The sequence below is a fragment of the Strigops habroptila genome, chromosome 4 (genome assembly GCF_004027225.2).
Source record: "Strigops habroptila isolate Jane chromosome 4, bStrHab1.2.pri, whole genome shotgun sequence".
Lineage (NCBI taxonomy): Eukaryota > Metazoa > Chordata > Aves > Psittaciformes > Psittacidae > Strigops > Strigops habroptila.
This window is the reverse complement of record NC_046358.1, coordinates 5331981-5346137: the sequence shown is the minus strand read 5'-3', so window position 1 is coordinate 5346137 and position 14157 is coordinate 5331981. Positions and strand designations below refer to the sequence as shown.

General features: G+C 46.0%; 1 protein-coding gene across 2 annotated transcripts; it reads right to left on the bottom strand.

Moving 5' to 3' along the window:
• Window positions 1-43: 43 nt before the first annotated feature.
• On the bottom strand, window positions 44-14093 carry RAPSN (receptor associated protein of the synapse). Of its 2 annotated transcripts, XM_030484772.1 has the most exons (9): window positions 12588-14093; window positions 9098-9321; window positions 6322-6660; window positions 5143-5301; window positions 4749-4847; window positions 4529-4651; window positions 1801-1854; window positions 961-1160; window positions 44-169 (listed from the first exon to the last, which is right to left on the bottom strand). In XM_030484772.1, exons 2-9 carry the CDS (start codon window positions 9311-9313, stop codon window positions 97-99), a joined length of 1263 nt encoding a protein of 420 aa, XP_030340632.1. In that variant the 5' UTR covers window positions 9314-9321; window positions 12588-14093; the 3' UTR covers window positions 44-96. The 2 variants fall into 2 exon arrangements, with proteins under 2 accessions (XP_030340632.1, XP_030340633.1); XM_030484773.1 differs by lacking the exon at window positions 12588-14093 and having other exon boundaries at window positions 9098-10343.
• Window positions 14094-14157: the final 64 nt, after the last annotated feature.

Sequence of the window (14157 nt, the reverse complement as noted above, 5' to 3'; positions counted from 1 at the left end):
CGAGGGGACCCCGCCGCCCACCCCGGCCCCGAAGGGCCCCCGAGCACAGCGGGGGTGCCGCAGTTCCAGAGGCGCAGGCCGAGCCCCGCGGCAGGGTCAGACGTAGCCGGGCTTCACCGACAAGCGGCGGCAGTTGGGGCAGCCCCGGGTCCCGTTGGTCTGGAGGCACCTGCAAAGGGAGGAGGTCGTTTGTGGGGGGGCTCTGCGCCCGCGGCGCCGCTCCTGCTCCCTGTATTAACCACGTAATGTTATTCCCGATATGATCTCTCTTCCACGCTTCAGCACGTCCCTCTTTAAAAGTAAGTTCCTGGAGTGCTGGAGACAAACCCTCAGGGCTCATCGGGCACCTCTCCCTGCCCAGTACTTTGATCCTAATGCTGGTGTCATTGGGCTTTAAATGTCTTTACGTTCTTAATTTTCAGAACCAAGTGTTTTGTTACACTTGCGTTTCCTCTAAAAATAAAATGATGGTATAGCTAAACTTTCATGGTAGTAGCACAATGGCAGACCCAACACCTTCACCTCAGTGTAGCCAGATGAGAGAGAAAATGGGGGGATTCAGGGTAAAAATCCAGACTGGCCCTGGGAGTGAAGAACTGACTCCCCAGGAGGAATTAAATAAGAATCTGTGAACTGGGCTAAGCACCTGAATCAGTGAGCAACCATTTAGAGGACAGAACTGGGAATGGGATGGACGTTATACCTACATCCACCCCCCGTGGCAGGGGGTTGGAACTGGATGAGCTTTAAGGTCCCTTCCAACCCAAACCATTCTATGGTTCTATGAAATCTCGCCCTTCAAGGCCATGAGATTCACAGCACTGCAATGGGATCCTGTAGGGCAAAGCAGGACAAAGACCTAGGGAACAGCGTGCACAGGGCTGTCCTACTCTGGGCATGAACAGCTCTTTCCTGTGACTAATGTCACAACAAGGATCTTTGGTACTTCCAGCTCATTACTTTAAGTGGAAGAAGTGGGAGCAAGGCAGCGCCTGGAGCTGGTTGTTCTTCTCCCCAATGGACTCTCCACACATGCCACAGTACAGCTCCATCTCCTCCACGCATTCATGGAACTTCACTACATGGTCACGCAATTCTCGCTGCTGCCCCTTTGTGCGATAGATCCTTTCACACAGGCAGTGGAGCTTCAGCAGGCCAAGCTGCACACGAAGGGCAGAAACAAGAGAAGTGAACAACAAGGTGAAGACAGACCAGGAACAGCAGTGGAAACCACTACAGCCCCATCAGCCAGCCAGGGAAACATCAGCACAGAAAGCTGCCCGAGGGACAGGATCAGTCATAAGGACATTCTGTCTCCCAGCACTTCCTGCCATTAACCCTGCTTCCCTCTATCACAAAAGGGGACACCAGGTTTGAGGCACTAGGTAGCTCTTTCATCAGTGGTTTTCCTCAGCTATCCATGACACAGGCTGTACTTCACCTCCCTTTGCCTCCAGCCAGCACACGGTTCAGCTGCTGCTCAGGGCAATAATGCTTTTCAAGAAGAGACCCCCAATACCGTAGCTCTCTGCTTGTTTAATATCCTCTTTTTACTGCTTCCCGTTCCCCTTTATTTATCCCATTGTGATTCTTCCCTCACTTTTCCGACCTGCACACTGATTATCATCTCTGCAACTGCCCATCATTAAACACTTCACAACAAACCAAGTCCCAGGCACTGACTTGTTAATATAGACATGTTAATCAGCAAGAACAAGTCTGGATATTTCAATACTTGGGTTCTTAAGCTGCCTGACACAAAACTACAGACAGTGCTGAAGAGAAGCTGTAGGATCCTACCTTGTTCCCTAGTCCCTCTGCCAGCTCCTGTGCCTTTTCAATGCTTTCCAGAGCCTGTAAATGGAGAGCATGCATCATCAGTTCTCAACCTGATATATAAAAACCAGACTTGTATGAATGTCCTATGGGACTTATTAAAAGAGAGCGGTAAAGAGGTACAGAGTAGCATTTGGATAAACAAGCACCACTGCAGCTGAGGAGATGCAGGATAGCCATCTGGCAGATTTCCCTCCCCTCCCAAAAGTTCATCCATAAGAAAAGCTTGGCTTCTGAAGGACCACAGATAGATAATCCAAGAGCTGCATTTCTGTTACAGCCATACGGTGCAATGGGGGGTATGATGTTGGCAGAGGCTGGTATTTCCAAGCAGGGGGAGTAAGACTTAAACTCAGTCACACATGCCCACTGGGGGTGGGATGAAGCACAAGCAAACCTTGTGCCTTTTCCCCATCCTACCCTGCAGGCTCAGTAGTCATTGGGCAACTCCAATTTCACTTGTACAAGAGGGGAGGAAGGGGATCAGCACCACCAACACACAAAGCTCTTCCATTTTCCCCCTGCTGTTACAGATCCACTTTGCACATGATGTGATGTAAGAGTGTACTGCTATCCATCTTTTTCAATCTGAAGGAAAGTATTTAGCATAGCAGCTGTTACCCAAAATGAGTCCCTACTTTCTGCTAAATGCCACAGTGTTCCTCACTGTTCTGATCATCAGTCTTTTTACCACAACTATTGAGATCTGCTTCAGATTTGTCCAAGGAGAAGAAGAGGTCTCCTTGTGATGCAGTAGTTTTCGGGAGGAACATTATAAAACTTCTACCCTATAATTTGGCATTACTACTATTCTAGCAGAGGAGGACCAGATGAGATGAAAGGACTTTGAATACAGAGGAGATGGCATTAGACCTGTGGTGGCAGCAACAGCCTAGGATAAGGAACGTGTCGAAGAGGGAAGCAGGAACTGAAGGCTACCAGTTAGTGAGAGCTGTGCCTAGGAAGAGTGCTGGCTACTGGAAAACCCTGAAATGAATGGCTGGGACTAAGAATCAAAGTGAAGCATGTGGGGTGGGGGAAGAGATGCTGAGAAGTCCAGGGGACAGTTTGTCTTGGACAGGAATACGAGACTGCACAAGAGTTTGGGCAAACAGCCTGAGAGGATCTGCACACTGACAGCAGCCTGGGAGGATCTGCAACAGCATCGACCACATGCAAATGAAAGGAAATGGATTAACTGGTTGAGAAGGCTGGGAAGATGGAGGAAGCTAAGACAAGAACAGGGAATCTGCAAGTGGAGAGTTGGCAAACTGCTTTATTAGGTAACTGATATTGGGATGAGTAGCATGGAAACTGGGACTGGCAAGTTGAGGAACAGGCTTGGGTGAGTATTCAGGGCTGTGACATCTGAGGAGGTCACATCTGGGGCAATGGGCATGAGGTCCCTGACCCACCAGGGCAGATTTCCTGCTAATGCCTGGAGCAGAATACAAGATTCATCTATTCATTCTCTTGATTTTGGTGAGGTTAGGGCTCTGTGCAAAGCCTTCCCCAGGCTCTCACAAGTGAGAGCTGCTTGTGATACCAGAGGGTGGCAATGGCTGGGTGTGGGATCAGCAGATGTAGGGGTTTGATGAGTGCTCTGAATATTCCTTTATGTGGAGGCCTACCTGCTGTGTCCTGTCCTATCTTTTGAATATGAGATGAGGCTGGGATTACACTGAGCAAAGTTTAAGTCCACAGTTTCTTCTTCCATTGCAAACACAGTGTTTACTTGCTGAGACTGCAAGGCATCTCACCCAACTGATTCCTTGCTGTAGGCAAACTCAGATGCCGACAGCACCTTGAGTTTGTCTTTTCTGACAGACAGAAACTTGATTTCCTAATATCTGGGATGCTTTGAGCTAAAATTCTGTGTGTCTCATATGAGTGATAAGAATGAATCTAAATCATCTTTACACCCGAACCAGCATCCTGATGGAGCACTGCACAGGCATTCCAGATTCTTCAGCACTAGTTCAAGGCTAGTCTCTGAGCGTCTCATTCTGCAGCTCAGTAATGTTCCTGCAGTGTAATCTGCTGCATCTAGTGCAATCTGGATTTTAACTTATATACACTGCCGTAAGTGTATATAACTTACATATATAAGCATTTTCAAAGTAAGTAACATCACCCACTTGCACTACACTGACCAGTTGTTCATTCCTATATGATTTTCTGCCCTCATTTCTCTGTTTCACATCACAGTTTCTATGCCTTCAAAGTTTCTCCAGGAATTTAATGCCACGTTTGTCTGCAAAGCACATGGTGGAGCTGTAGAGCTGTTTAAACATCATCACTATTACAACAATGAGCTTAACTCATAGCTGTTAAGTAGGCAGTGGAATCTATTTCAGAGCACAAGCATAAGCTGATTGGCTACAATGTCGGAGTAGGCTTCCTTCTCTTAGTGCTGGCTTCTCAGTGTAATGCTTAAAGTCATGAGGATTGACTGATGAGACACTTCTGTATGTTAGCTCTCTGACTCAGAATGGATGTTCATGCCGTTAGTAACAAATTCCTGGCTGAGAGGGACCATTTGGAGAAATGTAACTGTACAAGCAACAGACCCTGTTGGTAGAACCAAGGGGTACAGGTCTCTACTGCACCTCAATAGGCACACAGTTCAGAAAAAGATTGTATGCTCCAATCTTGTCTCACGAACTTCTGTAGAAACAAGTTTGTAACTGACCTTGTCCAGCTCCTTCTGGATCATCCAGCACTTGGTCACTCCAAGCAGCACCTGGATCAGGCCCAGGCGGTTTCCAATCTCTGTCATGATGCTCATGGAGGAATCATACCGAGGAAAGGCTGTCTGTAGAAGCAGGGAGGAAAACACATGTTTTGCTATGGCCTGCTTTGCACACCCTCTTGCTATCCCCTCTGTCCTCCCTGGCAGGAAAGAGCTGTACCTGTATGTCTTTGCGACTGCGATGGATATCTGCAAAGCACAGCAGACACAGTGCTTGCAGAGGCCGGTCGCCGTGCTGCAGGGCTATCTTCATGGACTCCTGAAAGAAATTGTCTTTGGTCAGTAAAAGAGCTTGTCCCTCATTTAAAACAGCAGTGCTGGGGCTGTGCACTGCAGCCACAAAGTCTTGTTTGCATGTTCCCAACCAAGGGGAATTCATAGACCCAAACTTCTGAGCCCCTCTGGGCTACTGAAACCACAGCTCTAAGGTTGGGAGGCAACAGGAACATCTAGAGACAAGTGTGAATGTCATGTGTATCTCTTCCTCCCAGTCCTGTAGGGAAGATCCCCTTGCAGAGACCTCTGACAGCTCTGCATCTGCCTGCACCCTGTACCTCACAGCAGTCCATAGCATCTGCCAAGCGCCCCAGCTTCCGATAGGCCACTGCCATGTGGTACTGGCTCATTGCACGGTACTTCAAGCTCCAGCCCTTGCCATAATCATTCACCAGCTCAGCTGCTTTACATGGGAAGAATAAGGCTTTCTCGTAGTCCTGTAAGACAGACAGACAGCAGTTACAGCAAAAATAAAAGATAAAAAAGCAACTATTTACCCTTCTCTACAACCAAAGGCTGAAAACCTCTGCTCTGACATCATCTCTGCTTTCAACATCTACATGGAGCCCTTATGTTCTCCATATGGAAAGTCAGAATCTGGTTATCCATCATATTCCAGGAAACAGGAACAATGAATTATGGCCTCGCCAAATCCCCAAGAAGTACTAATGTAACATATTTTCATTTTTAGGCATCTTTCTGCATTAAAAGCATTTTTAAAAGAAATTTTACTTTACCATAATTATGCAAAACTGTTACCTAACTATCTAAACGCATTCTCAAGTAAGTTACATGAGAGTGCAGAGATGAAAAAGGCCTCATATTTTTTGATTCTCTGAGATGCTCAAAGGAAACCACAACTTGTACAATTTTCTTTCTCCCTTTTTATTTCATACCTTAAAAGTACCCAGCACAATGTTATTGTCTTTATTTTGGGCATTAGGAGGGAGGTTTACTGATAGTTCTCAACACTTCAGTTGGTGAGTCTTTCACTAGTGACAAAAATCAAGACTTTGTGAGGAAAACCTATTCGGTGCTGTTTGTAACAGAAGTTAGAACTTGGTGAATCACCCCCATCCTCAGCTCCCGCCTGGTTTTGCTCACATCAATAGCTATTTGCCTGTGATAATGGTAGAAGAAGAGAATCCGTGAGTTCTGGCTGCCAGCCCTGTGTACAGACAGTACCTCCTCTGATGTGATCTTCTTTGAAGCTAAGTCTGATCTTTTCAGCACACAGGAACATTCACAGCTGCTTCTGCTGTGCTGTATGAACACTGCACTAACCCTGCCATCCTTACTGTGAAGGATGGTGATTTTACAAAGAAGAGATTTTAGCTTTCAACGCTCTCTCAGTACTTCACATCCTATAGCAAAGCAATAAGCCGAAATCCACACCACTTCCAATTCTTTCCTGAATCCATGAGACAATCACCCTTCTGTCCTTTAGGTGACCTCACCTTTAGCTGTGCATAGAAGTTCCCGAGGCTGCAGCAGACTCGACACTCCAGCATCTTGTCATCGTTGTTGTGTGCGTAGCGTAAAGCCTTCTCAAAGCACTCCAGAGCCTTCTGGAAAACGCTGAGGCCCAAGAAGGCATTGCCCATGCTGAGGCTCACCTGGCCGTTCAGCTGCAGGCTCACCGTCGTACCCTGCATGTTCAGGCACGTCTTACAGTAAGAGATTGTTTTCTGGAATTCACAGAGTTTCTCGTTGCTGCGAGCCAGGTTCAGGTAGCTCTCTGTAAGGAAATCCGGGTCTTCCAGCTCCCGTGCTGTGTCAGTCTGTACCACTGCAAACTTGAAGTAGAAAAGACAGTGTTTATAAAAGTGTGTAGTTTATTTAAGTGCAGCTCAAACACCCACAGAGCAGCACCCTGTGCTGGAGAAACGGCTCCTCTCTGAGCAGGGTGCAGTCCAGCAGCACAGACTGAGAAGCATGGTCTACACTGAGCAGTTATCTGGTGGTTTAAAAGGCCTATGAGCAGTCTGAAGCAACCTCTCCCTCTCTCCACACAGATTAACTCAGCTGGTGGTTAGTGGAAGAAAGCTGTTAAAGGCCCTAAAGAGAAGCAGGACGCATCTGACACAGTGCTGCTCAGTTTTCTTTCACTCAGTTTAATTTATTCCCCTTTTCTCTGGAATTCTTAAAATATTAAAGTACCCTTTAATAAAAGTAAGCAAGCTGCTACTTTTCATTAGTTTTTACTAATGAATTTCAGTCTTCACAGTTTTTGTTCTATTACCTTCAGGATTAATTGCATACAGTTCTCCTAAATGGCTTGAAGTCTCCTTCTTTTAGACTGCAAACTCTTCTGAGCAGTGACTCTAGTGTTCTGGGGTGAACCAAGCACACTGCAGGCTTGAACTAATACCAGTAGCAAAGGTAAATATATAGCAATTTTCTCTGTATGTATTTTCATTAGAGATTATCAGTTAGAGGTTTATGGATAACAATTCCCAAGGGCACCAATTACTTCCTGTTTTTGTACAGTGGCAACACATAGTAATTTAAGCTACTATAACATTGTAAAATTCTTCACAAAATGAACAAAAAACCACCAACCATAATTGCATATATTTGGGGATATATGTTCTCAGTTTCCTCCACGCTGTAGGAAAGCTGCTGTGTGGACCCAGTACTGTGCATTAGCTCATGGCTCCCCACATTCCCTTACCTTTGTACAAGTTCTGCGTTATTTCCTGATTGCCAGAGCCTCTTTCCTTGGTGTGAAGTAATTTTTCTCTCCATCGCAAACCCTTCTTAAATCACAGTTAATTTCATACCTTTAATTCTGCCTCCTTTTCTCCTGTTATTTCCTCTGTGATTTACTGCTAAAGTTCTTCCTCCATCTTTGATCACTCGTGGTATAAAATCTTCAGTTTGACTGAAGCTATTTTTTCTTCCTAATACTGGGAAGAACTAAAATTCACCTGTTCTGACCCCTCTTTCTGTTCTCAGGTAGCAAACAAAGGTTCAGGTATATTCTATGATTCTATACTGAGCCCACTCCTCTGATTGTTTCTTGTTTTCCTGAAGCCTTCACTATTTCCTTCAGGTACCCACATCTTTTTTACTTCTCCCTAATCAGTCTGTTGTTTCTGCCACCACCTAATTCCACATCACTTATCAGAATTGTTTCTCTTCAAATGTTTTCCAAGTGTATTAACACCCCTCTTCTTCATCCCAAGTATTTGGTTTTAAGACAGGGCATGGGTTTACTAATAAAATGTGCTTCCCCCCTCCCTAAACAGAGCTACCAAAAACTTTTCAATGAGATGTGGGCTCTTGTCCATGTTTTGTGCTAAATGCTGAATAATTACTAATCTAGTAAGAGGCAAACCAAAACTCCAGGACAAGAATATCAAGACCCTTCAGCAAGACCCTATTTCAGGCTGGGATGGTTTCTTAAGACTATTACAACATCGTCTTGCCTCGTTTCCCAGATTCCTGAGTCAGTCTCCCAAACATTGCCTGCTGCTCTCTGCATGCATCCCGTTACTTCTCAGATCCACACATCAGCTTTTTTGTTCATTTAATCAAACACATTTATCCTCATGCTCTTGAAACGTAACTTCAGCTTCTTTTACCACTCAAGCCCTATATATCCTTCTTTCTTCTATGCTGTCCTGACAACTGGGAGCCCCTCTCTGACCTCAAATGTCAGACCCCTCCTGGAATGTCTCAATCCCCCTGCCAAAAAAGCATTTTCCCTCCCCTCTTAATCAGCCCCTTTGCAAACAAAGAATTGTAATAAAACCAAAGTAACATCTGCATTAGATATCAAACAGCAGCTGAAGAACAAGACAACACATGTCTTTTCAAGACTGCTGCTTATTCTACAGAATCCACTTGGAGATCTCTTCTTACACTGACATACACGCTGTGAAGAGCTTCAAGTGAGCAAAGGCCCTGTTTTCATCTCTTTTCTTGAAGCTTGATAATATGATGTGCCTGCATGTGGGGAATAGATCAAGAAAGGTCCCCATTATTAACTGGAGAACCTCAATAACCTGGATATCCTGAGGGACCAGACCCAATGAAAAGTAGTATTCTATGTGCCTTGTGGGCTGGAGCTATTGGACAACCCAGTGATTACAGCAGCACACAATTTGCGCTCAGTATCTGGTATGTTCTACTATATACAAAGTAAACCCCCAATTTCACATTCTAATCTCCAGCCACTCTCCGTAGTGGGTACCACACCATGGCATGCATTCATCTCCAGTTCCTTACCTTCAGCATATCTTTGTATCTGCCCATCTCTGCATGAGCAGTGATGAGGCAACCCAAAACCCGAAACCTGCCAGCAGGATCCGCAGACTTCTCCAACACCCTCATCCAGACTCGCAGGGCTTTTTCGGTCTGATTAGACTGGTAAAGATTGAGTCCTTTCTCTATCTGTTGCTTTGTCTGGTCCTGACCCATCTCCCGTGCATTAAAAAGCCTCATACACTAACCTCTAAGGACAACAAAAAGCAAATGCATCGAAGAGAACACAACATAAAATGCCCTGATAGAGGAGGGTGGGTTGTGTGCTCAGAAGGCTTGGAGCCATAAAAGCCCACCCATGGCAGGGGGCTGGAGTTGTGGTAGGCAATGGCAAGAAGTGGTTGCTCAGCACTGAAGGTAGAATCCCAAATCCAGTGGGCAAACGTCTTGCTCTCTAGGACTCCATCAGCGCATCCGCCTGTCCAATCCCATAAACAAAGAGGAAAAGTACAACAGGGAGAGAAGGAGAAAAATCTCAAGCGACAGGAGTGAAACTCAACCCGAGCAGCCAGCGCTGGTCTGCTCCCCATTGGCTGCAGCTGCGCCTGCCAGTCCGGCTCACGTGGCTCCCAGGAATGCTGCTCAGGCTTCCCGGCTCCCAAGGTCATGGTGAGCCAACTGCCCACCCCTGCCCGCCAGCGCTGGCTTATAAACACCCCATGGAGAGACAATCGCCACAGTCTCAGGGATGTCTTGGTTGTCTCTTCCCCTTCCCTCCGACCATCCTGCTTTCTAAGCACTGGTGGTGCTGGGCTAGGCTGGGAGGTGGCAGCCTCAGCTGGGAGAGTAGCTTTAGGAACAATACGTGCCTTTAAAAAGGTATGAACTAGGGCTCCAGCATATACACTTGTGCAGTATTATATTTGCAGCAATGTGCTGAATACTTTACCAGGCACAAAATTCAGCTTCGCTTTTAAGGACCACAGCTGGCTTTTTGTGTGGACACAGGATTTGTCCAAATCTGTCACACATTTGCTGGATATGGCACTGAGCTCTTAATTTCAGGGACAAGAAGCAGCTAACCATCCTGAAAAGCTTTGTTCATTACTGACTGTTGCTAGCTGCCATTCGATACCTGTGACAGTCCTCCCAAGAGTTTTCAGTGGAAGATGCCAAAGGCACTGCTGAAGTTCTGCATCCAGAACTTGCTGATCTTTCATGAAGGACAATAATCACAGACTGGTTTGTGTTGGAAGGGACGTTAAAGCTCATCCAGTTCCAACCCCTGCCACGGGATGGGACACCTTCCACTAGAGCAGGTTGCTCCAAGCCCCTGTGTCCAACCTGGCCTTGAACACTGCCAGGGATGGGGCAGCCACAGCTTCTCTGGGCACCCTGTGCCAGCGCCTCAGCACCATCACAGGGAAGAACTTCTGCCTCAGAGCTCATCTCAATCTCCCCTCTGGCAGGTTAAAGCCATTCCCCTTGTCCTGTCCCTACAGGCCCTTGTCCAAAGCCTCTCTCCAGGTTTCCTGTAGCCCCTTTAGTTCTACAGGAAGGAGCTGCTCTAAGGTCTCCCTGGAGCCTTCTCTTCTCCAGCCCAGCTCCCTCAGCCTGTCTCCAGAGCAGAGCTGCTCCAGCCCTTGGAGCAACTTTGTGGCCTCCTCTGGACTTGCATCTAATGACCAAAATTACTCTAATGACCCAAAGCAACAGATTTCTGCACCTTCTGATTGCATATGAGAATTGTTTGCCCAATTAGAAGATAGTTTTAACTCTCCTACACACCTTTGAAAGAGCAAAAATCTTAGACTGGTTCCTCTAGGAGTCCAGTTTCATACAGCCATTGATATGCTGTATTTGTTATGGGCCCTGTCTTGGTTATCTATGGATTTACTCTGCTTTATAAGAAGAGAAATCAAACTTCAAGGTGGGGGAATGCCTCAGGGAAGTCTCATGTTTTTCAGATACAAAAGTCCCAGACGTGTTCTGGGATCCTTTTACAGGCCAAAGAGAAGAAATGGCAAATCAGGGTTTTAACAACAGACCCACATGCAGGCACATCTTCAGCTGCCTCCCTCCTCCTATATGAATTTGGTGGTGGTTCTTCCACAAGCAAAGGTAAATACCAACAGCATCAGCTCACAGGCCACCACATCATGGCCTGCATCATGGCTGCCTAAGGAAACACAAACCCAAGGGAGCCTTCCTGAGGGAATGTCCCCAAGGAAAGCAGGACACACAAAAATAAGGAACCAGTCTGCCCAGAGGCTTTACATCATTGTCATGATCTAAGAGATTTCATCCATACCTGTATCGAAAATATCCTCAGAAAAATAGTTTTTAAAGAAAAGCACTTTAAATGGTAGAAAAGTCTTGCTGTAGTCAAGACTGAGTCTCTTCTGGGAGCTTATATACTCTATGACATTTGCATTATTAAATTTAGCGTTGTTTTTTCAGAGCAGTAATGTGCCAGATGATGTCCCAGCACAGACTCTGTGTACTCTCAGGCTTTGGAAGTAGAAAGTGTGGAAAAATCTACAGAGTGCTGCGGCACAGCTGGTCACTGTGTAAAAACCCTTCAGCAGCACTGTTAAAATTACTACCAAGATACTTTACAGGTTTTAGGGCTTCCATAAAGGTCTGATTCAGAATTTTAAGTCTCTATTCCCTGCAGTAATTCTTATATGTCTCTCTGGAGGGGGGTGGTGGGATGGACACAAGATGCAGAAAACTGGTCCCACTGGAAAGCATTGAAAATGGTGAGGCCATCACATTTCTGGGCTGGAGAAGAGGCCAAGGACAGCAAACATTGGAGTCTGCTACATAAAAGAATCAAGCCAGGACTGAGGAAAACAAAAATGCCATCATTCTCTGCAGGAGCAGAGTACTTTGCAAAATTAACCTTCTACAAGTAACCTGCCTGTACCTCAGACTCATCCTGATGCTTTTGGACCACTTCACCAAAGCACTGCTCCCCTCAGTATTCACTCTCAGATTGCACAAGAAGGCAAACTGAGAAGAGGATGCTTTGCAGTCTGACAAAACCCATCTAACAGGAGGGGAATGATCGATCTGTCCTGCATTTTGCTGATCACACTGTTCTTGCTTTCGAGTTCTCCTATGAAACTGTGCTTAGTCTCTTAAGAATCAACTCAAAACTCACCCACTGAGATAAAAACTTATCCTAGTAAAATAAGGTTGAGCTCCATCAAGCTCATATTGGTCATTTTCAGAAACCAGAAGTATACTCTTGATATGGAACATCCCACCCCAAGCCCAGTGCAGCTGCCTAAATAAGGAGGGGTAAATTGGTAGAATCACCAAGACACTGACTACCTGTGCTGCTTCAAGAGCAGTGGCAGAGTGATCATCAGTCTCTGGCTCAACATAGCTCTAGTTCACGCAAGACTGAAGTATGGCTTCTACAGTAAATGATCCACAGTTTCTTCTCAGGAACTGCAAATACATAAGCCTGCAAGGTGCATGGAAACACCAAGTTAGGGAATCTCACCTGTCATGCAGTGGAGCTATACACGCGGTGTGGCTAATCACGCAGTCACTTCTTCAGAGTGACCACGCTGAGCTGCTTGTCCTCCTCCCCACTGGTCTTCATAATGTGTCCCGGTGACTCCTGGCCATATGAACACGGCAGAACATGGCTGGTAAAGTCAGGAAGATTGGAGACTGGAGTCAGAACACGTAGTGAAAGGTGGAGGTGGATGCGAGAGGAAAAACTATTTCTCCGAAAACATTCAACATCAGGACTTAATCTACAGGTTTGTGTCTTTCCTGTTGATGTTGATAAATATAACAACTCATGTGAAATGCTGATTATTTTCAGAGATAAATACTCTGACTCTCGATACACCTACCCAGAGGGATCTAGTGTCAAGTTCTGTAAGATACAACTGCAGAGCTTTGTGCAAGATAAGCCTTGCCAACTTCTTGCATAAGCAAGAATCTTCCATCCTGCCTAAACAGCCCTTTTTTCTGACTCAATTGTTTCTCTCCATCCTTCACCTCAGACATATCTGAGCTGAAATCTCCCCAGCCTCCCTTTTCAACAGCTGCAAATTAACCGCAGGGATCCCAGCACACTCTGCAGCAGATGGCTCAGCACCTCGCATCGCAATTGGTGCGCTGCAGGGACAGGAATGCAGCACTGAATCCCGATGCTTGCAAGTGCTCTCAGATTTACAATCATGTAGGAAGTAATGGGGTGAAACAGAGTATGCCAGATAACAGAGGAAAAGGACACAGAGGAGAAACGTAGCTGCCCTGAAAGCGCTTGCAGTCTCTGAGATGCAAGACAGCAGAAGGAAGGAGTAACATCACTGAATTTGAGGAGCTTTCAGAAATGTGGCAGTCATGGCCATTGTGGTACTTTCCTTCTGAGAGAGACAATATTAATGTCAAACTCGTGGCAAGTTTCTAAATGGATTATACTTTGCCTACACCAAATATTTGTTTCTTATTCATTTTATTTCACATTATTAACATATCACAGTTCTAAAAGCAAAGCAGGTAATTTTTGCTTATCACAAAACCTGAGCTAGTAAATAATCCCAACCCATTTGGGTTTTTTCCCTGTGTAGTATTTCCAAGGACTGGGAGCACTGGGGACTGCAGATATCACCGCACTGCAGAACCAGGATAGGTTCAGCAAGCTTAGCCGTGTTCCAGAGGGGTAAGGAGGCAGTGGTGGGTATGGGGCTCGTAGGAGCAGTATGAGCTGGTGCCTGTCTAATCCCACACCCCACACACCACCACGCACATGTGCTGTCCCTATATAGCTGAAGTCTGGTGTTACACTGGTTATTCAGCCCCTGAAACACCAGGAAGCACAGTGCACGGACAGGCAAGTGGCTACACAGTGCCAAATGATGCAAAATGGAGGCTAATCAACCAAAAAACCTTTCCCATTTCTACTCAAAGTAGGTCATCTACATAAAGGTTAAAACTCAGGGCTATACTGTACATCCAGAACAAGTGGTATTGGGCCATGAAGACTTTTGTGGCTCACAGCTAAGAACCTGGAAGATTCTCTCATGTCTCTCCTCATCTTCCCACCCAAAAAGAAC